The sequence below is a fragment of the Eptesicus fuscus genome, chromosome 22 (genome assembly GCF_027574615.1).
Source record: "Eptesicus fuscus isolate TK198812 chromosome 22, DD_ASM_mEF_20220401, whole genome shotgun sequence".
Lineage (NCBI taxonomy): Eukaryota > Metazoa > Chordata > Mammalia > Chiroptera > Vespertilionidae > Eptesicus > Eptesicus fuscus.
The window spans coordinates 13,985,263-14,008,978 of record NC_072494.1 but is presented as its reverse complement, the minus strand read 5'-3'; the positions used below and the strand labels follow the sequence as shown (position 1 = coordinate 14,008,978).

Genomic DNA, 23,716 nt, shown 5'->3' with positions numbered 1-23,716 from the left:
GGGCGGGAGAGGGAGACTTCTCTCCCTGCTTGCCACATGCTTCACCTATTTTTAAAAACTCGCTTCAGTGGAAAGGACCGAAGCTGGAGAAGAACGGTGGGTGGGGAGGAAGGTGCCAAAGTCTTGGTGTGGCCGGGGCAGAGCCGTGACGAACCCACTGGTCCTAACCTGACCCACCCCGCCCCTAACCTGTGCTCACAAGCCTCTCTCCAGAGCTTGTCCCCGAGGGCAGGGGGGCAGGGGGGCCGCACCGTGCGGAGCCCACAGACGGCTGCCCAGCCAGCGCCGGGCGCTCTGCTCTGGGACAGGGGCTGGAACAGGGCCCCCGGAGGTGCCCTTCGCTCAGGTCACCGATGCCGCTGTCCCCTGCCCGCGCCCCCGTCTCCTCTGAGCCCCCGCATTCCTGGAGAGAAGCCCAGGCCTCAGCACAGGGCCACCCCTAAGTCTCGGTTGGTCCTTTGCTTTGAGTGAAAGTCCCCCTCGCTCTTGCCCGTATCTGTGCCCGGTCCCAGCCGGGCAGATGGAGGCTGCGATGGACATGTTTTCTCTAATCCTCTCCAGAATCTTGGCTCCGATTGGCTTTGCTTCCCCACAAATAGGTCTGGACCGGCCTTCAGCACCCACCTGTCCTCAGCGATCAGCCAGCGGCTGGGACCCACCTCCCCGCGGTGTTCGGATCCCCCGTGATCCAGGGCCACGCGTCAGGGAGCGGAGTCAGCTGCCGATGACAGGTCCCTGGCAGGGCGCAGAGCAGGCCAGGCCGCGTGGTCCGTCCCCGCTCGGGGAGGGCACCAGGGGGGCTGCTCTCCTGCCATGGAGTTGGAACCTTTCAAAGCTTCCTCCTGGGCCCCCTCTGGGGTGTCAGCTTTCCCTGCCGGTCTCCAAACTGTCAACTCAGTAACAATCTCCACCAATGTCGGTGGGGAGTCACAGTGCACCGGGCATCGTCCCATTAAAACTGTCTCCATCTCGCCCTAACCGGTTTGGCTCAGTGGATAGAACGTCGGTCTGCAGACTGAAGGGTCCCAGGTTCGATTCCGGTCAAGGGCACGTACCTTGGTTGCAGGCACATCCCCGGGGGGGGGGGTGTGCAGGAGGCAGCTGATCGATGTTTCTCTCTCATCGATGTTTCTAACTCTCTCTCCCTCTCCCTTCCTCTCTGTAAAAAATCAATAAAATATATTTTTAAAAATACTGTCTCCATCTCATTTAAACCCCACAGAACCCGAGGTGGTGGCCTGGTGACGTGCCCCCTTCACAGGGCCCGTCGGGGAGGGAACTGCAGTGGGACCCCGAGCTCACCCACAGACAGAGCGAGTCGCAGGAGGGCCCGCAGCCTTGCACAGGGGATCCCACCTGGGCCCGCAGCAGAGCACACAGGTCCTGCCTGGTCCTCGCGCGATGGGAAACCAGCACAATGTGGGCCACCCGTGGCCTGGAGCTGGGACGTGGGCTCCGGGCTCTGCACCCCCCACCATGTGGCTCCAGCAGCTCACAACCCCCTGGGTCGGGGTGGGGGTGGGGGAGGGGGACCCTGTTCCTCTGCAAATTAAGGGGATGGCCTGCACCTCTCCAGCCCTCCCAGCCCCAAAAGGTGTGAGCTCCTCCGGCTGGGACGCTGGCACCGGAAAACGCTGGCTGAGCCGCCAGCCCTCCTCCTTGCCCCGGCGCGCCCAGGAAGGCGCCGGAAAGGTGCTGGCAAAGGGGCCGGGGACCGAGTTCTGGCTCCAGGGCTGCTTCCAAAGTCCCACGCTTGGCCTCCCCTGCCTCTGGCTCTCCTCTGATCAATGAAAGCAGCGCCCACCAGCCCCTCCCCCCTTTACAGGGCTGAGACGGTGGGTCTGAACCGCCCTGGGAGACTGGGGGGCTCTCCGCACACTGAGGAGTTAGGGCTGTGATGCCCTCTTACCCTCTACCTGCTGCCGTTTCCCAGTCGCTGAGATGAGGACGGGACCGATGTGAGAAACGACAGGCGGGACTGGGCATGACTGCCGCCTCGGGCTCACCAAACCACCGCCGCCGGGACCAGGCACCCAACCCGACCCGACCGACCGGCGGCAGCAGGCCCTGCGGTGGGGGAGGAAGGCCGGAGCAGCCTGGGGGTGAATTGCCTTCAGGTGGCCAGGTGAGGCCCGGGCCGTGGGGGAGCCAGCGAGAGGGGTTTTCCTTCTGGCGCTGGCCCTGCGCGGGCTCACGGGGGCTCACAGGTGAAGCCTCAGGGAGCTGACCCCAAAATGACAATCGTTCATTAGACACTGTCACTGAGCTCCCACCATGTACCAGACACTGGGAAACAGCTGCAGAATGCCCGAGGGGGAGCCCCGCCGCGGAGTTTCCGCGCGCCCCTGCCCTTCCAGAGCCCCCAGCGTCAAGGACTGCGGGCCTCCCTGGGGACAGCACAGGAGAGAGGCAAGTTGGAGTGGCAGCCGGAGCCGGACGAGGGAAGCTGGGGAGCCCAAGCCCCGGCTTGCACAGGAGGCCTCTGAGCAGGGACGGGCACACGTCTCAGCCCCAGGAAGAGCCGTGGTCACGTTAGAGCCCCAGCACTGCCACTGGGCCGCGGGGACAGCCAGAGGCAGGCGCGTCTTGCCTGTGTGGGCAATGGCCCCGGGCTGTGCTGACCTCCGGCCTCGGCCTGCGCCTCCTCCACAAGCCCCCCGCCCCGGCCTGACCTCGGGCCTTGGTGTGCAGTCTTCCCCCTGGTCCCCAACAAGGTGCCTGCTGGGCGGAGGCAGGTCTCCCCCTCGCCTTAGCCGCTCCGCCACCTCGCTCACCCCACGCACCCAACTTTTCCTTCTCGGTTTGTGTCCCCAGTTCGCGAGGGCCAAGGGCTCCGTGAACGTTTATTTCTAAGCCTGTTGCTGGTTCCCCTCATGGCACACGCCACGTCAACAGCGACTGACGTGTCATCAGGGAGTCCTCAATGCCAGGTCCTCGGGGAAACCCAGAGGTGTAAGGCGAGGCCTGCTCTTAGGAGTGTCTGATCTGCTCTTAGGAGTGTCTGATCTGCTCTTAGGAGTGTCTGATCTGCTCTTAGGAGTGTCTGATCTGCTCTTAGGAGTGTCTGATCTGCTCTTAGGAGTGACTGATCTAGTTACTGAAACGTAATCATCGCGTGAGGAAGCAGCCTGCCGACAATCCTCCTGCCCCCGGATGGTGGATTACGTGCTGAACGCCGCGGCGGGGAGAGGTCATGCCCGGGCAGCTTAGGCTCTTGCGAGAGGCAGCAGTGAGCCGCCTGGAAGGATGAGTGGGGTGTGAGGGAAGAGGCAGGAGGCATTCCGTGGAGGGCAGCCCTAGCTGCCTGGCTCAGTGGATAGAGCGTCAGCCTGCCCACGCCCGGGTTGTGGGCTCGATCCCCATTAGGGGGCCTGCAGGAGGCAGCCGATCAATGATTCTCTCTCATCATTGATGTTTCTCTATCCCTCTCCCTCTCCTTTCCTCTCTGAAATCAATTGAGAGAGAGAGAGAGAGAGAGAGAGAGAGAGAGAGAGAGAGAGAAGAAGGCATTCCATGGATGCCATGGCCAGTGTCATGCATTCTTTTTAAAATGTATTTTATTGATTTTTTACAGAGAGAAAGGGAGAGGGATAGAGAGTTAGAAACATCGATGAGAGAGAAACATTCATCAGCTACCTCCTGCACACACCCCACCGGGGATGTGCCCGCAACCAAGGTATGTGCCCTTGACCAGAATCGAACCCGGGACCCTTCAGTCCGCAGGCCGACGCTCTATTCACTGAGCCAAACCAGTCAGGGCTTGTCATGCATTTTGTATTGATCACTGTCACTGTGATCCAATAGGAGGTGATAGCTTAGTCAGGTGGTGGACTAGGACACATTACTTTGTCTGCTACTCCCTCGGGGAATAAATGCCTTCAGCATCACCTCACAATCTAAGTGTGAGGTGCTATCAGCCCCGACAGGCGAGGTAGGAATCCCCTAAACTGACACATTTCCATTGGCCCAGGGGAAGGGACTCTTGAAACAGAAATCAGGCTTTTATTGGGAAATAATTTGAAGTGTGCTTCCTGCATACGTGTGATCACTCAGACTGGTGACCAGGCACCTCTATTTCTATGATCCCCGCAGGCAACTGTCAGGCACACCTAAGTGAGAGACTCCCTGGCCCGGAGAGAGAGTTGTTGTGGGGGGGTTGGGGGGGTGGGATGTAGGGGAGTAGAGGGTCAGAGGGACCCGGGGAGAGAGATGGAGGTGGCCCTGGCAGGTGAGGGGCTCACTCAGAGAGAAGCAGAGCTGGGGCTGGGAGGCTGGATGTTCCAAGTTCAGAAGATAGGGAGGGAGGCGTTGCAGGAAAGAAGGCCCTGGCTTGAGGGGGGGGCGGGTAGGGTTTCAGCCTGTTTCGGGTGAGGGAGGCAGGCTGCCACCACAGGGCAAGGCTTTGAACTCCAGGCTAAGAGCCAGGACCAGATCCTGAAGCTGCCAAAGGCAGGGAAGCCCTAGCCGGTTTGGCTCAGTGGATAGAGCGTCGGCCTGTGGACTGAAGGGTCCCAGGGTTCGATTCCAGTCAAGGGCACATTCCCCAGGTTGTGGGCTCAATCCCCAATAGGGGGCGTGCAGGAGGCAGCCAATCAATGATTCTCTCTCATCATTGATGTTTCTATCTTTCCCTCTCCCTTCCTCTCTGAAATCAATTTAAAAAATAGATTAAGAAAACAAACAAACAAACAAAAACAAAAGCAGGGGAGGCTGTGAGCAGAAGAGGGAGACCCTTTCCAGCACCAGGAGCAAACGGAGCTTCTTCTTCACCCACTCAGGGCCCTCGGGGTCTCGGAGGTGAGCCAGGCCTGTGGTCAGAGGGGCAGCCCACGCCACCTTCTGCCTCAACTCCTATTGCCTTCACAGCATGCCCTGACTTCTATTTCTGACTTCAAGTCCTTGGTATGTACAAAATTCTTACTTCTCCTCTGCCTGCCCTGCCCGCCTCTCTGGCCACAGTTTTGAGTTCTGTACCCTGATTCTACCCTTTTATGTTTGCTTTTCTTAGGCCTTCAGCACAATCTGTCAAGATTAGTTTGACACCAAACTGGCTCTCTCTAGAACATGCCTAGAAACCGGCTTCCTCTAGGCACAAGAGCAAGATTCACACAGGGAGAATGGCGCCTTCCTAGGGCAGTCCTGGGGTAGAGTCCTCTGTCTCCAGGGACAACTCACTGGAGAAAGAAGCCATTTCTTTTATTTTTAAAAAATATTTTTTTACTGATTTCAGAGAGAAGATGGGAGAGGGAGAGCTAGAAACATCAATGATGAGAGCATATCATTGATTGGCTGCCTCCTGCATGCCCCCTAGTGAGAGAGAGAGAGAGAGAGAGAGAGAGAGAGAGAGAGAGAGAGAGCGCGCGCGAGCAGAAGGCATTCCATGGATGCCATGGCCAAAGTGTCATGCATTTTTAAAAATATATATTTTTTATTGATTTTTTTACAGAGAGAAAGGGAGAGGGATAGAGAGTTAGAAACATCGATGAGAGAGAAACATTCATCAGTTGCCTCCCACAACCAGGGCATGTGCCCTGACTGGGAATTGAACCTTGACCTCCCTGGTTCATAGGTCAACACTCAACCACTGAGCCACACCAGGCAGGCAAAGAAGCCATTTCTTGAAGCTCAGTTGGTAGAAGTAACTTGCTATGAGTCTGGCCCATGGAATCCAGCCCTCACGTGATCTTCCCTGCTCTGCTCGGAAAGGGATACCTTCCTGCAGCCATGATAGGGCCCACACCACCTCCCGGGCCTGCCACTCTGTATGCCTCCGCCTTACTCAGAAAAATATTCTTCATTTACTGCTGGGCTTAGGTGAGAGGGTGGACATTGGGCCCAATTATCACACGGACTTTTATTCTCTTGTAGGAGCCTCTTTGGGGAGGGAAGATGAGTTTCTGACACCTTCCTTCCTTGGGACAAAATGCACTATTTCCTGCTCTTCAGTTACATCTGCAGTTGATCTTGGAATTGGTCACAGTACCTTGTGTGGCCAGTACACTGAGTGCAATCTCAGACTCAAGAATGAGACAATAGGTGGCTCTGTTTTCTCAAAATTCTTGGAGTCCTCAAGCCTCGTCCCCACCACATCCTCCCAGAGCATCTCTGTCCTCAGCAGCTGCTAAACCTGTGCCAGCCCACAGCACCTCACATTGTTGTTTTTGTTTTGATTTTTTAAAAAAAATATATTTTATTGAATTTTACAGAGAGGAAAGGGAGAGAGAGTTAGAAACATCGGTGAGAGAGAAACATTGATCAGCTGCCTCCTGCACACCTCCCACTGGGGATGTGTCTGCAACCAAGGTACATGCCCTTGACCGGAATCGAACCTGGGACCCTTGAGTCCGCAGGCCGACGCTCTGGCCCCTGAGCCAAACCAGTCAGGGCTTGTTTTGATTTTTATTGATTTTATTCTTCTATGTTTTTATTGATTTTGAGAGAGAGAGAGGAAGGGAGAGGGATAGAGAGACAGAAACTTCGATGAGTTTCATGGGCTGCCTCCTACAAGCCTTCCACTGGGGATCTGCAACCTGGGCATGTGTCCTGACCTGAAATCAAACCAGTGACCTCTTGGTTCTTGGGTCAACACTCAACCACTGAGCCACGCCGGCTGGGCTATTTGTTGATTTTAGAGAGAAAGAGAAGCTTGTTGTTCCACTTATTTATGCACTCATTGGTTGATTCTTGTATGTTCCCTGACCAGCGATCGAACCCAAAACCTTGGCATCGCGGGAGGATGCTCCAACTAACTGAGCCACCCAGCCAGGGCCAGCACCTCACATTCTGGTCCAGGAACCCCAAGGCACAAGGAGCCTGCCAAGCTGGGACGACATTACAGAACTTGGTCCTGCTGGCGTATCTGCTGCCAGATTTCTTAGTCAGAAAGACAGGTTCTGCCCAAATGGCAACATCACGTTTTTCCCCAACCCCTGGCACAGATGCCAGGCCTGCTGTGAGAACACATGAACGTACTCGGTCACTGGCGCCTCCCTGCTGAGACTTGCTGGGCTCTGAGCGAGAGAGCATCTGAGACAGCGAAGAACTCTGGGCGTCATGACGGGGCGGCTTTCAGTCCTCACACGACGCTGAGTCTTGATTTATGTGGCATATGAACTAAAAATAAATTTGAACAGCATTGTTAATCATAACACTGGCTTATTTTTCTATATGACTCTACATTTTTTCACACACATGCGATCATTTTTATTTTGTGTGTGTGTGTTTTTTTTACAATAGCCTAGGAAGTAGATAAGCTGGGGATGGCTGTCACTTTCTAAGATCCCAAGGATGGGGCTGAGTGGAGGCTTGTGTCAGAGGGAGGAGTCCTGGCTGGCTGCTCCTCATTCCCAGTGATGGGTACCATTTTATTAAATCTGTTATATCTGTTATGTCAAGACTATAACAGGGAAAATATCACTGGAGGAATCTTCCTGATTTAGCAGACAATGAGTATCCTCAAACATTCTGGATGCCTAATCCAGAAGCTCTTGCTCACGGCCATGTTTTCCAAACCCACACGTAAGAAGCTGGGCACCTGGGTTCAAACCACTTAACATAGTTGTCAAACGTGCTGATGATTTTGCAAACTTAATGGCTGCCAAGGTTATGCCCCATCAATTCATTCAATTCCACAAACATTTACTGAGCACTTCCTGTTTTCAGAATGCCAACGGACAGACGCATGGCTCAGGGCAAAGGCTGCCCCCAAGGACCCCGGGACCTGCTGAGAGGCACGGCTAGATTGACATTTGGAAATTAAATCAAGGAGCATTCTGGCTTTGGGGGTTTCTGACCAAATTAGGAGATCGGGGCATCCATCCACGTCTTGGTCCTCATCTTACCAGACGGGTCATCTCCTGTTTTTTCATCATTTCATCAGCCTAGAGCCAGCTCAGCCCATGATGGGGCGAAACAACCACCAGAAAGTGCTGGGACGTGGCCAAAGCGGAGGCAGTGCTCCCCATTTCTCACTCGTGGGCTAACCCCCCAGCATGTACTAAATGCCTACCATGTGCGAGGTGAGGTGACGCACAGAAAGGTAAGCATGGCCAGGTGGTCCCCACCCTCTAGGCTCCTGGTAGAGAACAGGTCACAACAGGCTGCTCTCCTGACTGCTGGAGGGTGAGCTAACCGGCCACGGCAAAGCCAGACCGTCAGGAGGATGGCTCAGGGAAAGAACAGGGTGAAATAATGCTCAGGAGGATGGCTCAGGGAAAGAACAGGGTGAAATAATGCGAGGGGACGCTGGGAATGAGTGGCTGGAGGCCAGCCTGGTGTAGCAATTGGGAATAGAGTGGTTCTTCTGGAACAAAGGAGTTGAGCAAACTGTGATTCCAAGAGGCCGAAAGGCAAACACCAGGCTTTCTGAAAACGGTTGCCATGACCACAGACCAAAAACAGACAGTTCCACATCAGTTTCTGGCCCCACCTGTACCCACTGGTATTAGCATCAGTATTTTCTTGGGGTAGGAACCATGCCTGACAGGAAACATTAGTTTACGATGTTATTTAATTCAACACAAATACAACTTCCTTAGTTGTCACTGGCCAACTAGCAGAGAGAAAAAAAAGTTGAACGAACTCAGCTAAATTTCTCAAAAATTTCACTTGCATACAATCTATACAGATAGTAGCTTCTAATTGTGAGATTTGGGGCAGATTACTGAATTTCTCTTTGTGTCTTTGATTCCAAATCTGTTACGATGAGGACTGTACACAGAGTAAGTGCTATAAGATGTTAACTATACCTTATTATTTTTATTAAATCACTCTGCTAAGCTCAAAGTCAGACCCATGCTCAGCGTTTCCCTGCTCTTTATCCTTTATCTGTCCTATCCCTAGAGATGCTTTTGGGTGAACATCTCCTTATTACAGAGTCTTTTAAGAAGCGTCTTTTTTATTTTTTATTTATTTATTTATTTTTTAATATATTTTATTGATTTTTTACAGAGAGGAAGGGAGAGGGATAAAGAGTTAGAAACATCGATGAGAGAGAGGCATCGATCAGCTGCCTCCTGCACACCTCCTACTGGGGATGTGCCCGCAACCAAGGTACATGCCCTTGACCGGGAATCGAACCCGGGACCCTTCAGTCCGCAGGCCGACGCTCTATCCACTGAGCCAAACCGGCCAGGGCAAGAAGCGTCTTTTTTAATCTTTGAGACAGTGTCCACAGATTTTCCTGGTACTTCCCAAGTTGCTGAGGCATCGTAAATTCTTTTCTTTATACCATATTTTCAGCCCACCAAGTCAGGAGCGGTGACAGCTGTGGTAAGCCTCCCGAGCTCTTTGGTCTGCAGCCACTACTTAATGGAAAGGGCTATTTCTGACCTTCGGTGCAGGGCAGTGACAAATGTCAAAGGCAGACCTCTCCCATCCCGCCAGGCTCCCTTCCCGCTCCGCTGTCTTCGGCCCACCTTCCTGTCCCGTCCCGTGCCTCCTTGTAGATGAGTGAATGCCGATGGGGTGTGACTGGGGGCACTGACCTAAAATACCTTCCTGCCCCTTTGGCTGGGCGTTTCATCATCTGCTTTGAACTCTGAGGTCTGAGCAAAGGGGCTTCCTGCTCCAAGTCCATGACTATAAATATGCCTCTTGGTTAGGACTGTCACCAACAGTCCCTAGATAAACCACCCTCCTGGGAAGGGGACATTAACCTGTTATTTTCCCGGGCTCTTTAGGACACAGGACCAAAACATCATCATGGATGTCTCTCTCTCTCTCCCTTCCTCTCTGAAATCAATAAAAATATATTTTAAAATTTTTTTAAATCAACCAATGAAAGCATATATAAGTGGAATAACAAATCTCTCTCTCTCAAATTAATTAAAAAGAAAATACTTTTTTAGTAGACCCAAAAATGCACAATGGCTCATGAGTAAATGGCAAATAAACATTTTTAAGTGATAGTGACCATACTTACCTGGCAGGGGAGATACATGGATCACGAAAGTGGTTTTCCCAGGGTGATGCTTATCCATTGCACTCTGCATGTGCTGACCCCTGCGATTTCCCCAAATGTGGGAAACTCCACAGCATAATTTGTGGTAGTGGGGGGCTGCGTTCATTCGCTCCCCTAAAAATAAATAAATAAATAGTAGTGACCATTTATCACCTATTCTATATCAGCCATTTTATATATACTGTATATATTATTTATGTTTAAATAAATAATTTAAAATCAAAATTAAACAAATATTTTTATTATTTATTTTTAAACTTAACACAGGTAACCCTTGTGGTTAAAAATTCAAAAACATACCGTTTTAAAAGTGAAAACCTGTTTTTTTCCTCCCCAACCCTGCACCCCATCATCTCATGGGTCGCTGCATATTCTGACTTTGGGGTACATTATTCCGAATGTGAATGGATACAGACCCATTTCCAAGTCAATCATACATATCAGACCAGCCCCATTTCACAGATGAGGACACTGCAGCACAGAGTGATTGGAGTCTCCATCCCAGACCGTAAGTACAGGAGCCGGGACTGAAATCCAGGTCTGACTCCCAAATCAGCGCATTCTTCCCGCAAAATGTTGTGGGTGAAGAACCCTGAGCCCTCGGAACGGCCTGGGCCCGACCCCGCCTGGGAGGTGCCGGGCCGGCACGAGGCTGGTGGGGAGAGGGCCTGACGCACGCGGGTCTGGGGGCGCGCGGGGCCACCCGCCCGGGCGCACAGCCCACCTGGGCCCGGGCTCGCCCACGCTGCTCGGGGACAGGCGCCGCCAGCTCCTCGGCGCCGGCTCGCAGCGCCCCCTCGGAGCGGGTCGGAGGACGGGGTCCCCCGGTGCCGAGTCCCGGCCGACCCCGCGCAGGGCCCCAGGGACAGCGCCCGGGGCGACGGCTGCCTCCAAACCGGCTGGGACCACCCGTGTCTCACCCCTGGAGCCGTCGGCGGGCCACCCCGAGTGGGTGGCCTTGGCGAACAGGGGTTGGGGGTGGGCCGCCCCACGCGGGGGCCGCCGAGGGGCGCGGGCTGGGCGCGTGGCGGGCGTGGCGGGGGCGTGGCGGGGGGCGGAGCGGCGGCCGGAGGCGGCAGAGTCCGGAGCTGGGCTCAGGGGCCGCCGTGGCCGCCGCGGAGCCTGGCCGCCTCCGGAGAGCGCCCGGGCGCAGAGGGGTTAACGGGCCGCCGGGGCCGCGCAGAGCAGGTACAGAGCTTCCCTGGGATCCCCGGCCCCGGCGCCCTCCGTCCCCGGTCCCGTTAGGCCACCCGCCCCGCGCGCCCGCGCAGCCCCCGCTCCCTGCGCCCCGCGGATGCCTTCTCACCACGACCCTGACCCCCGCTCTCATAGCCTCGCAAGACCCTCCGGTCCCTGAGGTCGAATTCCTGGGGAGGGGGCCCTGATCCCGCGGACTCTGTCCCGGTCACCCTGGAGAAGAACCAGCCAGAATTCCTGCTAAGTCACATAGTGAAATTGGAAAACATACTCAGGACGTCCTCGCACGCGCCAGCGCCTCCCGCCCTCCCCTGGAGGATGGTGTGCCCCCCCCCTTCCCCGTCGCGCCTAGAGTTGGGGGACAGGGGCGCTGGGAGGGATGCAAGTGGGTGCCCGAGATCCAGCCCAGCCTGATGACTGGGAGGAAGACACCTGCTGGGGCGGTCCTCCAGGACCCAGGAATGGAGGGCACACTGAGGACCCAGGAGTTCTACCCAGGGTAGGGGCTCCGTGCCAGCCTGAACATGCTGCCCAGCCCTCTCCCCCAAGCACCCCCACTTCTCAGAGGTGGGTGCCTCTGGGGGTAAAAGGGTCAGGTAGCCCTGCCCAGGTCTCTCTCCTCTTGGATCTTCACCGGCCAGGGTGGAGGTGTGGCCAGGAGCCGCCCAGGTTTGCCCAGAGCAGTGTCCAGCCTGGCACGGGAGCACCGCTCTGACCTCTCCCTCCTCACCCTGGGCAGCGAGAGACCCACCAGACGCGGGACATGGAAAGGGATAAAAGGCACATGTGTGTCCTGTTTCTGCAGTGGAGGGGCCGTCGGCCCCCTGCCCGGCTGTGCAGGGGGGCTGGGGTGGGACTTTTCCAGAGAGGGAGCCAGGCCTGGCGAGGGCCCCAGGAGCTCACGTCACCCCCACCCTCCACCCCTCACTTCTCCAGGGAACTGCCAAAGCCAAACCCAGCTCAGGACAGGATTATGTGTGCTGGGTAGATCCATGGGAGAGACGACAAGACGCAGAGCTGGGGTAGCAGAGAGAAGCAGAGTCAGAGGAGGAGAGGAAAGGGGACCCCGAAGCAGAGAAGGGACCCACGGTGACCATCACCCTCATCTCTCCTTCCCCTTCAGCCTCAAGTAACGGCGTCAGGCCGAGTGGAAGGTTTGGGTGGAACTCTGGCCCTTCTCTGGAACCACCACCTCCCGCCCTCTCCGTCAGGGTGGAGTTACTGACCTCAGTGGTCAGCCCAGCCAACAGCAACCCCCTCCCCAGCCCCAAGCAGCTGGGGTGACCCTGCAGGTCAGGCGCAACCATGGTGATCCTGCCCTCAAATTCCCAAGTCCTGGGGTCTTGGGGCGGGAGTGGGCTGAACGTTGCTCTCCCCAAGCACACTCCTGCCCTCCCCGCTGTCATTTCCCGGCCCCGGAGCCGGCCCACCTCGGCACTGGCTCCTTGGACTCCTTTCCCGGGTGCCTTTCAGATCCAACAGAAACATTTTTTTTTTTTCCTGGAAAGCACAACGAAGAGTGGGATGAAGAGTGGGGGTGGGAAGGGCTGGTACTGAACAGGAAGGGGCTGGAGGGCCATGGGGGAGCCACAGGAAAGTCAGGCCTTGAGTCCGGGGAGGGTTCCAAGCGCCCCTTTCCCGATGGATCGAAGCTAGACTTCGGGACGGACTCCTGGGCTCTTCAGAATGGCAGGCCTGTGACTATAGCTGCATCTTTCCTCCCCAGGTTCCCCCAGCCCATCACGGTCACCCCCGAAATAAGCTCTCATTGAACCAGTGCTGGACGCTGGCCCCTAAAGGGAGGTTCAATCGAAATGGGAAAATCCCCTGCTTCTCTAGAGATTAAGCCATCAGCCCACTTAGCTGATCCCACTTAGTTTAAGGCAGGCAGACATGTGCCCGAGCGCTTCAGAAGCAGCTTAGCTGAAAAGGGAAAAGACTGGGAGGCAGGTTGGAAACAGCAAGCCCAAGGGCTTTTTTGTCATCGCCTCAAGGGGGCGTCCGGCATGTCCTCATCCGAGCCTCCCTCCCCCCACAGGCCCTCCAGGAGGGCCGGAGTGCGAGCCAGAGGAAGACCATCCTAAGAGAGACGCACGGGCCTGAGCTGGCCTCGGAACAGTTCCTAGCTGGGCCGGGGGAGGAGCTAAGACGTTCCTGCGGGGCTGGGGGAGGAGGCCGAGGCTGAGCCCTCCACCCTCTGGCCTCAGCCGCTGGACCAGGGCGCATGCCTTCTCCCGCTCACCCTTAGGATCATAAAGGGATGGGCCAGTCTCCCCCCCCACCCACATCCTCACTTGGAGATGACCTTCTGCGGAGTCATCCCTCTCAACCCCAAGCTTTCCGGAGTAACCACCGGGCTTCTGTCCCTGCAGGGAGCACCCCTCTGCGTCCAGATGACTGAGTAGTGTGTTTACTTCCGGTCCCCTCCTCCTTTGCCCCATCGAGGAGGAGTGATGGAGAAGTGGGCAGGCAGGTAAGAAGAGGAGGGTTCCCCGGGGGTGGAGGAATGGCTGGGTCCCTGGAAGCGAGGGGAAGGAGAAGACTGGGAGGGGCGGGGGGAAGTGATGAGGTAACTTCTGCTTTCTGAGAAATCTGCATCAGGATGTGGGGAGCCTGCTGGGGTGAGGGGCTGTGTCGCAAGACCAACTCCGGCTTCCATCCGATGTCCCCACTCCGCCCTTGGTTTGCAGGCCCCCGTTTGGTCTGATGCTGCTTCTGACCCTCCCGCAGCTCTGCCTGGATCAGGAGGTGAGCCAGGGACCAGAGGCTGTGATGCTTGTCTCTCCCCTGACCTCCCACCCACCTCTCCAGGTCATGCCTCCATTTTCCAAAGCCTGTGATGAGCCCCGCCCCTTCCGCCCCCGGCCTCCCCAGCTCCCCAGCTCCCCAGCTCCTTGCCAAATAACCCCTCTGCTACTGAATGTCACTTTGGGCCGGTAACAGCCTCCCTGAGCCTTGGGCATTGGACTAGAGCCTCTCTGTATGGGTCCCTCTAAAATCATTCTAATTTTGTGTGACCTTTTTGTCTCCATAGGTGTTGTCTGGACACGCTCTTCAAACACCCCCCGAGGACGGCCAGGGCCCTGCGGGCGTCTGGGGTCCTTGGCACCAGTGGGCCCCTTGCTCCCAGCCATGTGGGGTGGGGGTGCAACACAGGAGCCGGACTTGTCAGCTCCCTACAGCTCAACTCCACCAGGGCCCACCCTTCCCATCCCGGCCCCCAAGAAATCCAGAAATCTTGCTCCCCCGGAGTCAGGGCCCCAGACCCCAAACTCCCCAAGAAACTCTCCCCCTGTACAGGCCACAGCCTCGAGGAAGAGGTGGCCCACTTCGAGGTCCTGCTTCCCAGTTAGGGAGAGAGGAGGCCCAGGAGATCCCGGGAGCCAGGAGGTGAGGGGCGGGGCTTTGAGGGAAGGGGCGGGGCTTCGGCAAGGGCTGGGGCTTGGAATAAAGGAACCGGGGAGGAAGGACAAAGGGCTGGAGCGGGTGCTTATCTCTGGTGCCAGGAAGTAGAGGGGGCAGGGGAGGCAGGGTAACAGACGACCGGAGCCATGACCCTATGTCTGCAACACCTTCTCAGGTCCCGGGTTCGAGACCCCATCAAGCCAGGAATGTTTGGTTACGGGAGAGTGCCTTTTGCTTTGCCACTCCATCGGAACCGCAGGCACCGCCAGAGACCACGCAGATCTGAGCTCTCCCAGACCTCAGAGCTTCTTCCATCCCTGACTCCAGGAGCAGAGCCATCCTCTGCAAACCACACCCCTCAAACTCACTTCCCTCCTATGCAACCATCTGCTCACACCCTGTCCCCCGCTGCAGAATCCCCAGGCCCTGAGGCTGCTCGGACAGAGGTGCCTTCGAGAACCAGGCCCCCTCCCAGGGCTCAGGCCTCTGGCAAAGAGCCCCCCTCGCTTACCCCCTCCCCAGGAGACAGTGGCTCCTTCCATGTGTCCCCTGAGCCAAGAATGCCAAGTTCCCAGGGTTGGGCCAGTCCCCAGGTGGCAGAGAGACACCCTAATCCTTTCCTTTCTGTCCCTCGGGGCTGGGGCCGAGGCCAACAGAGCCCGGAGCACTGGAGATCTGGGGGGAATCGCCACAGGTCCCCCGCAGAGTCTGCCCCTCGCTACCAGGATGGCTGGTTGCCTCTGCTAAGGGATGGCCCCCGCTCCAGCTCCCAGTGGAGCCTCTTTGCTCCCAGTAGCCCCGTCCCAAGATGTTCTGGGGAGAGTGAGCAGCTGAGAGCCTGCAGCCAAGCGGTGAGTTCTTCCTTGGACCCCCCCCCCCCCCCTCCATTACTGCTTCCCTGACCCTGCATCTGGGTCCTCAGCTTGTCAGATCTGGACCTGAGCGGGAGGGGCCTTCCATTTGACCTCCTCAGGGTAAGGGCCTTGGGGCCCCTCCATAGACCCGACTTCCTCCCTACTCCCCAAACCCAGCCCTGACCCACACCCCCGTTTTCCTCCCCAGCTTTGACTCCTCTGTATCCCCCCACCTCAGCCCTGCCCCCCTGAGCATCCAGACCCCCGGGCCCTGCAGTGTGCAGCCTTTAACTCCCAGGAGTTCATGGGCCAGCTGTACCAGTGGGAACCCTTCACAGAAGGTGAGGTTCCCAACCCATCCCTGGACAGGGAGGAGGGGGGACAGGCGGGGGCTTCAGACTGGGGGATGATCGGGAAAGGGACACCTAACCCCTCTTTTCCTCCTCTGTGGGCCCTCATGTTTCTACTCTGTCCTGTTTTCTTTCTGTTTCCCAGGACTGGGGTGAAGGAACAGCTCGGGCCCGGAAAGGGGGAGGGTCTCAGACGGGGTCAGATTGAGGGGTGGTCGGTGGAGGGGTCAGGCTGGGAGAGGATGTGTCAGGAGGTGCCCGTTGGCTGGTTTCCTCTGGGAAGAAGGCCTCCCAGGAGGTGAAGTAGACACAGTGGGCGGGGTCCTGTCCAGGAGTGACAGCCGTGGGCGGGTGCCAGGAGCCTGGGTGGGGTTATATCACCAGCTCCCCAGTCACCATCCGCTTGATTTGGGGGCCTGTCAACTTGATACCGAGACAGCCCCTCAGGAGCTCTGAGCTCACATAATCAAGCGTTTCAAGTGTCTCTCCTCTTTCACCGCCCCGGTCTCCGTGACCTAAAGTGACCTGACCCAACTTCTAAGTGACCCTCAGACGAACTTTCCAGAGCACAGAACTGTCATTGTTCCTTCATCCACAGTGACCTAGGCGACCTCCAGATGTCCAGTAGCTGATAGAAGCCAAGCTTCTGTCAGGACCCGGGGGCCTTTCCCAGTCAGCCTCCCGCCAGGGACGCCAGCTGACCACCCACCCTCCGGCCCTGTCTCTTAGTTCAGGGATCCCAACGCTGTGAGCTGAACTGCCGTCCCCGTGGCTTCCGCTTCTATGTCCGTCACACGGAGAAGGTCCAGGACGGGACCCTGTGTCAGCCAGGAGCCCTAGACATGTGTGTGGCGGGACGCTGTCTGGTGAGGAAGGACGGTCTCCTCATTTATCACCACCACCACCACGCAGCAGGCTGAGGTGGAGGCGGACAGCTCTCACCTGCCAAGCGGGGCTCGCAGGGCCGGGAGGTGGGCTGCCAGACGGCTCCCCTGCGGCTGTGGGGCTGAGAGAGAAACACATTCTCACTGTGGTGCAGAGGTCCAGGCGCACGGAGGGCCGAACGGTCCCAGGAGCACCAGGCTGGGGTGCGAGGTGGTGTCTGGCTTCGAGTGGCCCCTGCCTCACTCCCCTTTCCTCCAGAGCCCTGGCTGTGACGGGATCCTCGGCTCTGGCAGGCGTCCAGATGGCTGTGGAGTCTGTGGGGGGGACGATTCTACCTGTCACCTCGTCTCGGGGAACCTCACTGACCGCGGGGGCCCCCTGGGTTATCAGAAGATCCTGCGGATTCCGGCCGGAGCCTCCCGGCTCCAGATTGCCCAACTCCGGCCCAGCTCCAACTACCTTGGTGAGCTCCCCGGGCTCTGGGCTCTGGGCTCTGCCCTCCACACCCCCGTGCAGCCTGGCAGGCCAGCCCCAAGGGGGGGGGAGGAGGAAGCCAAGAGAGCAGGCGGGGCTGGGGCTCTGAATGGTTAGGAAGCGGTGGGACAGGACAGCGGACTCACCTCCTGCGTCCTGGCCGCCCCTGCAGCGCTTCGAGGCCCTGGGGGCCGGTCCATCATCAACGGGAACTGGGCTGTGGATCCCCCGGGGTCCTACTCGGCCGGCGGGACCGTCTTCCAGTACAACCGTCCTCCTCGGGAGGAGGGCGCAGGCGAGAGCCTGTCCGCCGAGGGCCCCACCACCCAGCCCGTGGATGTCTACGTGAGCTGGGGGCCTGGGGAAGCAGGGCTGCCGGGGAGGGGGGCCTTTCCCTCTGGGGGCAAAGATGGGGGGAAGGCGAGTGGTATGGGACCCTTGCCACCCCAAACATTCGTTATCTTCTCTTTTTCTGCCCAGATGATCTTTCAGGAGGAAAACCCAGGTGTTTTTTATCAGTATGTCATCTCTTCACCTCCTCCGAGCCCTGAGAGCCCCCCAGCGGCAGAGCCCCGTGTCCCCCAGCTCCAGCCGGGTGAGATGCCGGACCCGAGACCTAGAAGGAGGGGGAGGGGGAAAGGGAAGCTCCCCGGCAGTGGGAGCATCTGCTTTGCCTACTCCATTCTCCCTGCGCAGAGATTTTAAGGATAGAGCCCCCACCTGCTTCAGCGCCCCGCCCCACCCGGACCCCCGGCACCCTCCAGCGTCAGGTGCGGATCCCCCAGATGCCTGCCCCACCCCACCCCAGGACACCCCTGGGGTCTCCAACCGGATTCTGGAAACGAGTGGGACACTCCGAGTGCTCAGCATCCTGTGGAAAAGGTGGGACTCACACACCAGCCTGTACTCCTGGCTCCCTCAGCCCAGGTCCCCCCCCCCCTTGACACTCCTGATTGCAAACCCGAGATCCCTCGCCTGGGGGCCACACCTCGCCGACTCTGTGCCAAACCCGGGACCCCACTGACTCTGGAGCCACCCCACCCCCCTGGCTTCCCTCTCTCCCTGCAGGCGTTTGGAGCCCCATCTTCCTCTGCATTTCTCGAGAGTCAGGAGAGGAACTGGATGAACGCAGCTGTGCTGTGGGCACCAGACCCCCCGTCTCTACGGAACCCTGCCACGGCCCCCCGTGTCCCCCATAGTGAGTATGACCCACAGGGAGGGTCAGTCTGGGGAACACAGTAGTTGCTCCAGGCAGACACATCCTCGCGGCCCAGGCCTTACCTGGACCCTGCGGGCAAATGAATCTCCTGGCCACAGAGACTATGTCCGATTAACAAGGCTGGCATTCCATAGGCAGCTAGGAAATCCCCGCAGCCTGAGCCCCACAGGAGAACCCAGACTCCAGTGCTAAACATGCCCACTCCCCTCTGAGGGTCCCCGCCCCCCGCACATGGCAGCCCCCACACAGCTGTCTTCTCTTTTGCCACCGGTGGCTCTGCCTCTTCCCCGCCCCGCGCACAACCACAGCTGGGAGGCCGGTGAGTGGACGTCCTGCAGCCGCTCCTGTGGCCCTGGCACCCAGCACCGCCAGCTACGCTGCCGGCAGGAGTTTGGGGGGGGTGGCTCCTCAGTGCCCCCCGAGCGCTGTGGACACCTCCCCCGGCCCAACATCACCCAACCCTGCCAGCTGCGCCTCTGTGGCCATTGGGAGGTTCGTTCCCCCTGGAGCCAGGTGAGTGGGACCAGACAAGCAGGCTTTCCGAGGGGGCGGATCTTAAGGGAGTGGGCCCCGGGGAGCTAGAGCAGTGGTTTTCCAACTTATTTTTAATCAGCAGAAATGTTTTACAAACAACATCTCTCATGGAACCCCAATCTGTAAGTCGGATAAGAGGCTGAATCTGGGATTGGGCCCAGAGTCCCAGGCTCACCCCACAAAGCCATGTACCGGTTGAGCCAGGAATCAAAGGCAGAGCCTTGTTCAAAAGCCACAGAGCTACATATGTAATACTTTCAACAATAAAGAATGTAATTAAAAAAAAAAAAAAAGCCACAGAGCTGGAGGCTGGTGAGGAAGCCAGGCCCAGCCCCGTGGACCCCCTCCTCCCCTCAGTGTTCTGTGCGCTGTGGGCGCGGCCAGAGGAGCCGGCAGGTTCGCTGTGTCGGAAACAACGGTGATGAAGTGAGCGAACGGGAGTGCGCGTCAGGACCCCCGCGGCCCCCCAGCAAAGAGGCCTGTAACATGGGGCCCTGTACGATGGCCTGGTTCCACAGCGACTGGAGCTCCAAGGTGGGCCCCACACCCAGCACAACCTTCAATACGCATTTACTGCCTGGCCAGTGTGGCTCAGTGGTTGAGCACCGACCTATGAACCAGGAGGTCATGGTTCAATTCCCAGTCAGGGCACATGCCTGGGTTGGGGGCTCAGTCCCCAGGAGGGGGTGTGCAGGAGGCAGCCAATCAATGATTATCATCATTGATGTTTCTCTCTCTCTCCCTCTTCCTTCCTCTCTGAAATCAATTATATATAATATATATATGTATATATATACACACATACACACACACACACACACACATACATATATATAAATAAAATAAACATTTACTGAGCAAGCGCCTACTGGGTGCCAGACACTGCTGATGCTGGGAACATGGAGATAAGTGAGAAAAATTTCCACTATGAACAAAACTTCCAGCAAAGGTTCCCCTTTTCTGGCTGGTACCCTTGGGACATTCCCTAACTCCCAGGATCTGGATCCAGGACACGTCAGTCCTCTCAGCCCCTGCCTCTTCCCCTCTTCATCACCAGCATCCCCCCTCACACAGCCCCCTCTGCTCTGCTTCTCAACAGTGCTCAGCCGAGTGTGGGACTGGCATCCAGCGGCGTTCTGTGGTCTGCCTCGGGAGCGGGGAGGCCCGTGGGGCAGGCCAGGAGGACGCGGGCGCGGGAACCAGTGAGCAGAGCTGTGCCCTGGGAAGCCGCCCCCCAGACATGCGTGCCTGCAGCTTGGGCCCCTGTGAGATGACATGGTGCTGGTACACGGGGCCCTGGGCTGAGGTGAGCGGGAAGCCTGGGAGGGGGTGCCTGTCGGCGGATTCCCCGTGGGCAGTTGGGAGTGATCCCTGTTCTCCCTTCCCCTTGTACACCCAATGCTTCCTCTCCATCAGTGCTCCTCAGATTGTGGCTCAGGCACACAGCGTCGAGATGTCATCTGTGTGTCCAAACTGGGGACTGAGTTCAACGTGACTTCTCCTAGCAACTGTTCCCACCTGCCCAGGCCCCCTGCCCTGCAGCCCTGTCAGGGGCAGGACTGCCAGGACCGATGGTTCTCTACACCCTGGAGTCCGGTGAGTGCCTGGCTCCCGTGCCCTGCTCAGCGTGGGAAGGGGAGGCTCCTCTCACCAAACCCGGCACCTGTGCCCAGGACAAGGCCAGCTGCAGTTTAACACTGTCCCAGTTCCTGTTCACCTGAAAAGCAGGTGGGCCCTCTCCATGCGGGATGTCGTCATGTTCCAGGGCAGTCTCGCTCACACCCTCCTTTCAGAGGAGGAGGAGAGGCCTGGGGTTCAGGAGGAGCCTGGGGCACAGCAAAGGTTTGATTTGGTAGCTGGGGTCTCCCCAGTGTTCTCGCTCCTGCCAGGGTGGTGTGCAGACAAGGGAGGTCCAGTGCCTGACTGCCAACCAGACTCTCAGCACACGCTGCCCGGTTCACCTGCGGCCCTCCAGGAAACGGCCCTGTAACAGCCAACCCTGCAGCCAGCGCCCTGGTAAATGCCCCCCTCCCACCTCCCAGTAGAATGGAGTTGGCTGAGGTGTGGGTGGGAATGAGAAAGGACCAGCGGAGAGGGCAACACTTCTCCAGAGGGATGCATCTTGTGCCCACTGGCCTCCTCTTTCCCCAGATGACCAATGCAAGGACAGCTCTCCACACTGCCCCCTGGTGGTCCAGGCCCGGCTCTGCGTCTATCCCTACTACACAGCCACCTGTTGCCGCTCTTGTGCCCATGCCCTGGAGCGGTCTCCCCCGGAGCCCGCCTGAAATGGGTCCAGGAGAACCTCTCCTCATGGTTTCTCATGCCACCGTCGGTCACCCATCAATCGGCTCGCTTTGCACCCTCTGGCTCTCCACTTTGTCCTAGCCTCACCAGGGATGTCCCCCAGGGTGGTTGAAGGAGGCAAGATGACTGACAGTGACTATCAGACGTGTGGTTGGGTCTGTGTGGTGGTGGTGATGGTGTATGTGCACATATGTCCCCAAATGTGTATCTGGACCTGCATGGGCGTGTGTGCACTCACCAGTGTGTGTCACTTCTCACAAAGAAGTTAGACTGTGAAGGAAGGGGGAGGGGATGGTGGCGGTTTCCCCGAGACTTTTCTAGGCTGAGAGGAGAGCAAGTTTGCAGCTCCTTAGTAATCCGAGCTGCTTAGTGACTGCCCGCCCACAATCAATTCCAACTTTGTGCCCTAAACCTCAGTTCTTGTGGTCAGGCCTCACTTTCCTAAACCACCCTTTTGTCCTCAGACCCCTTCTCCCCTTACCTCGTCTCTCTATCCCACCCCTCACAGTTAATTAGCTAGGGGTGGGGGTCAGCCACTGCCAAGCTTGTCTTATCCCAGGAAAAGTGACTAACGTCCCAGAACCGGGACCAGCTGGGCAGAAGATGGAAAGAGAAAGGTTAGAATAAGGCAACCTAGCCCCTGCTCCTGCTGCCCACCTCCTGAAATGGTCCCCACCCCAGAACTAATTTATTTTTTATTAAAGAAGATTATGACAAATGAGAAACAGGCTCTTTATTGTCTTCATGGAAACCCAGCCGTACGGGCCACCTACACAGGCAGTGTCCGGTCAGAATGAAGGGTGAGAAGAGGCAACAGCACTCAGCCGTGTGTGGGGGACAGGAAGAGCCCAGGTGGAGAGAATCTGGGCCCAGAAAGGCTAATGTGTGAGCCCCCATCACCTGAGCTCAGAAGCCTGGGTCCCAGGGCTAGGATCCTGGCCAGCCACAGCCCCTGCAGATTGGTCATTGGCCACTAGAGGTCATCACTTCTCCCAGTTTAGGTTATGGAGTTGGGAGCTTGGGTCTGTGGTGAGTTTCTCGGTAGGCTGGGTCTTTCTGTCAAGTCTCTTGGAATCTAATAGCACTACTTTCAATTTGGGGCTGAGCTGAAATGGCAGCCAGCTTTTCAAGGGTCTTTTTTCCTGTTCTCTCTCTTTGGCCCTGTCTTCCAGCCTCCCCCATCCTTTCTGCTATTACCCATTTCCCTATGAAGCCATTGGTTTATTGCTTTTCAGGGGGTGTGTATGGGGTAGGGGGGTGATTTCCGTGGGCCCCTCTCCCCCCTTCCCTCAGCAGAACTAAATGGCTGGAGGAGGTGGGGCCTGGCCTGGCTCTAAGCAGTACTGGATGTCCTGCCAGAGACACATTCTTCAGAGATGTCTCACCCTAGTCTCCGCCCTCCTGCCTCCCCCTCTCGTTTACTCTCTCAAGGTAAATAGCTTGCTGGAGGTGGTGAGAGAGCAGGCAGCCTTTTCCCTGACCCCAGCCAACCTGAGGGCCGAGCCCAGGTCTCCACTGCTGGAAGCATCCCTCCCCACCCATCCACCCGCCTCTGCACCTCCGCAGTCTGCCCGAGAAGACCACCAATAAAGGCCTGCAGGAACGGAACTCAGTCCTCCTGTTTCCCGAGCACACCGGCACGCACAGTTGCCTTGGGACTTGGGCTCTCCCTGGGCTGGAAGTGGCCGAGAAGGAAGACTTTGGACTATACCTGGAGAGTGGGTGAGGAAGGAGGCAAAAAGGGCAAGGAGCGAAAGGAAAACAAAACTGACTTTAGCCCTGGACAAGGAATGAGGGAGGAAAGGGGGTCCGAGGAAACCCCAGCCGGGAAGGCTCTGCTCAGCCTAAACAGGAACACTCAAGAGATTTGTTCCTCTCTGGTGAACCTGTAAGGGATCAAAGATCTGCGGGACCAGGGAAGCGAGACCCGCCCCGCCCAGCAGATACGGAAGGTGGAGTCCTTAGATTAGGGAGGGGTGGTGGTGAGTAGCTTGGGGCCCTCCCATCGATTCCTGGAAGCCGGCTGGGCGGTGGCCCCAGCTCAGCTGACTTCCCCGAAGTTCCCCCTCCCTGGTAGGGCCTCTCAAGGCTGTTGCTGGGCAGGTTTGGCCTGAGCGAGAACCAATCACAGGTGGGGAAAGCAGCCACACCCCCTCTCACGGCTCCCCCGCCTTCAGGACCTCCTTTGAGCAGCTTCCTCTTGGCCTCCAGTCCCCGACTTCTCAGGAGGGGGCTTTCCTCTGGGGTCACCCCTTCCCCCTCTCGTTTTAAAGCTAGGATTCTTCGAGGTCCCTAAGGATTCTTCCCCCTGGTGACTGAGCTCAGTATGGGGTCAGTATGGAAGTTTCCAGGAAGGGGAACCTGACCCCAAGCAACTCCTTTTCCTGGATCCATAGAGGGGAGTAGTGTGGCCAGATACCTTGTTTTTAAAATGTGTTTTTATTGATTTGGGGGAGAGAGAAAGAAGAGGGATAGAGAAACACTGATAAAAGAGAAACATCGGCTGCCTCTAGCACGCCCTCTATTGGGG

General features: G+C 57.5%; 1 protein-coding gene, 1 long non-coding RNA gene and 1 other non-coding gene across 5 annotated transcripts; 2 read left to right on the top strand and 1 right to left on the bottom strand.

Moving 5' to 3' along the window:
* Positions 1–6,104: 6,104 nt before the first annotated feature.
* On the bottom strand, positions 6,105–10,985 carry LOC129147909 (uncharacterized). The gene is made up of 3 exons (XR_008555130.1): positions 10,882–10,985; positions 9,923–10,075; positions 6,105–7,113 (listed from the first exon to the last, which is right to left on the bottom strand). It is a non-coding gene; the product is annotated as an uncharacterized LOC129147909 (long non-coding RNA).
* On the top strand, positions 9,915–10,078 carry LOC114227846 (U1 spliceosomal RNA). The gene has a single exon (XR_003613945.2). It is a non-coding gene; the product is annotated as a U1 spliceosomal RNA (small nuclear RNA).
* Positions 10,986–11,067: 82 nt separating the features above from the next.
* Positions 11,068–22,325, top strand: ADAMTSL4 (ADAMTS like 4). Of its 3 annotated transcripts, none has more exons than XM_054711757.1 (18): positions 11,068–11,149; positions 13,531–13,631; positions 13,849–13,906; positions 14,193–14,548; positions 14,739–15,414; positions 15,656–15,758; positions 16,497–16,633; positions 16,911–17,115; positions 17,299–17,471; positions 17,607–17,721; positions 17,823–18,008; positions 18,195–18,324; positions 18,654–18,858; positions 19,237–19,413; positions 19,979–20,185; positions 20,296–20,475; positions 20,769–20,895; positions 21,031–22,325. In XM_054711757.1, the coding sequence occupies exons 2-18, from the start codon at positions 13,612–13,614 to the stop codon at positions 21,165–21,167; spliced, it is 3,192 nt and encodes a 1,063-aa protein (XP_054567732.1). In that variant the 5' UTR covers positions 11,068–11,149; positions 13,531–13,611; the 3' UTR covers positions 21,168–22,325. The 3 variants fall into 3 exon arrangements, with proteins under 3 accessions (XP_054567732.1, XP_008154052.2, XP_027987442.2); XM_008155830.3 differs by having other exon boundaries at positions 20,751–20,895; XM_028131641.2 differs by having other exon boundaries at positions 13,849–13,969; positions 20,736–20,895.
* Positions 22,326–23,716: the final 1,391 nt, after the last annotated feature.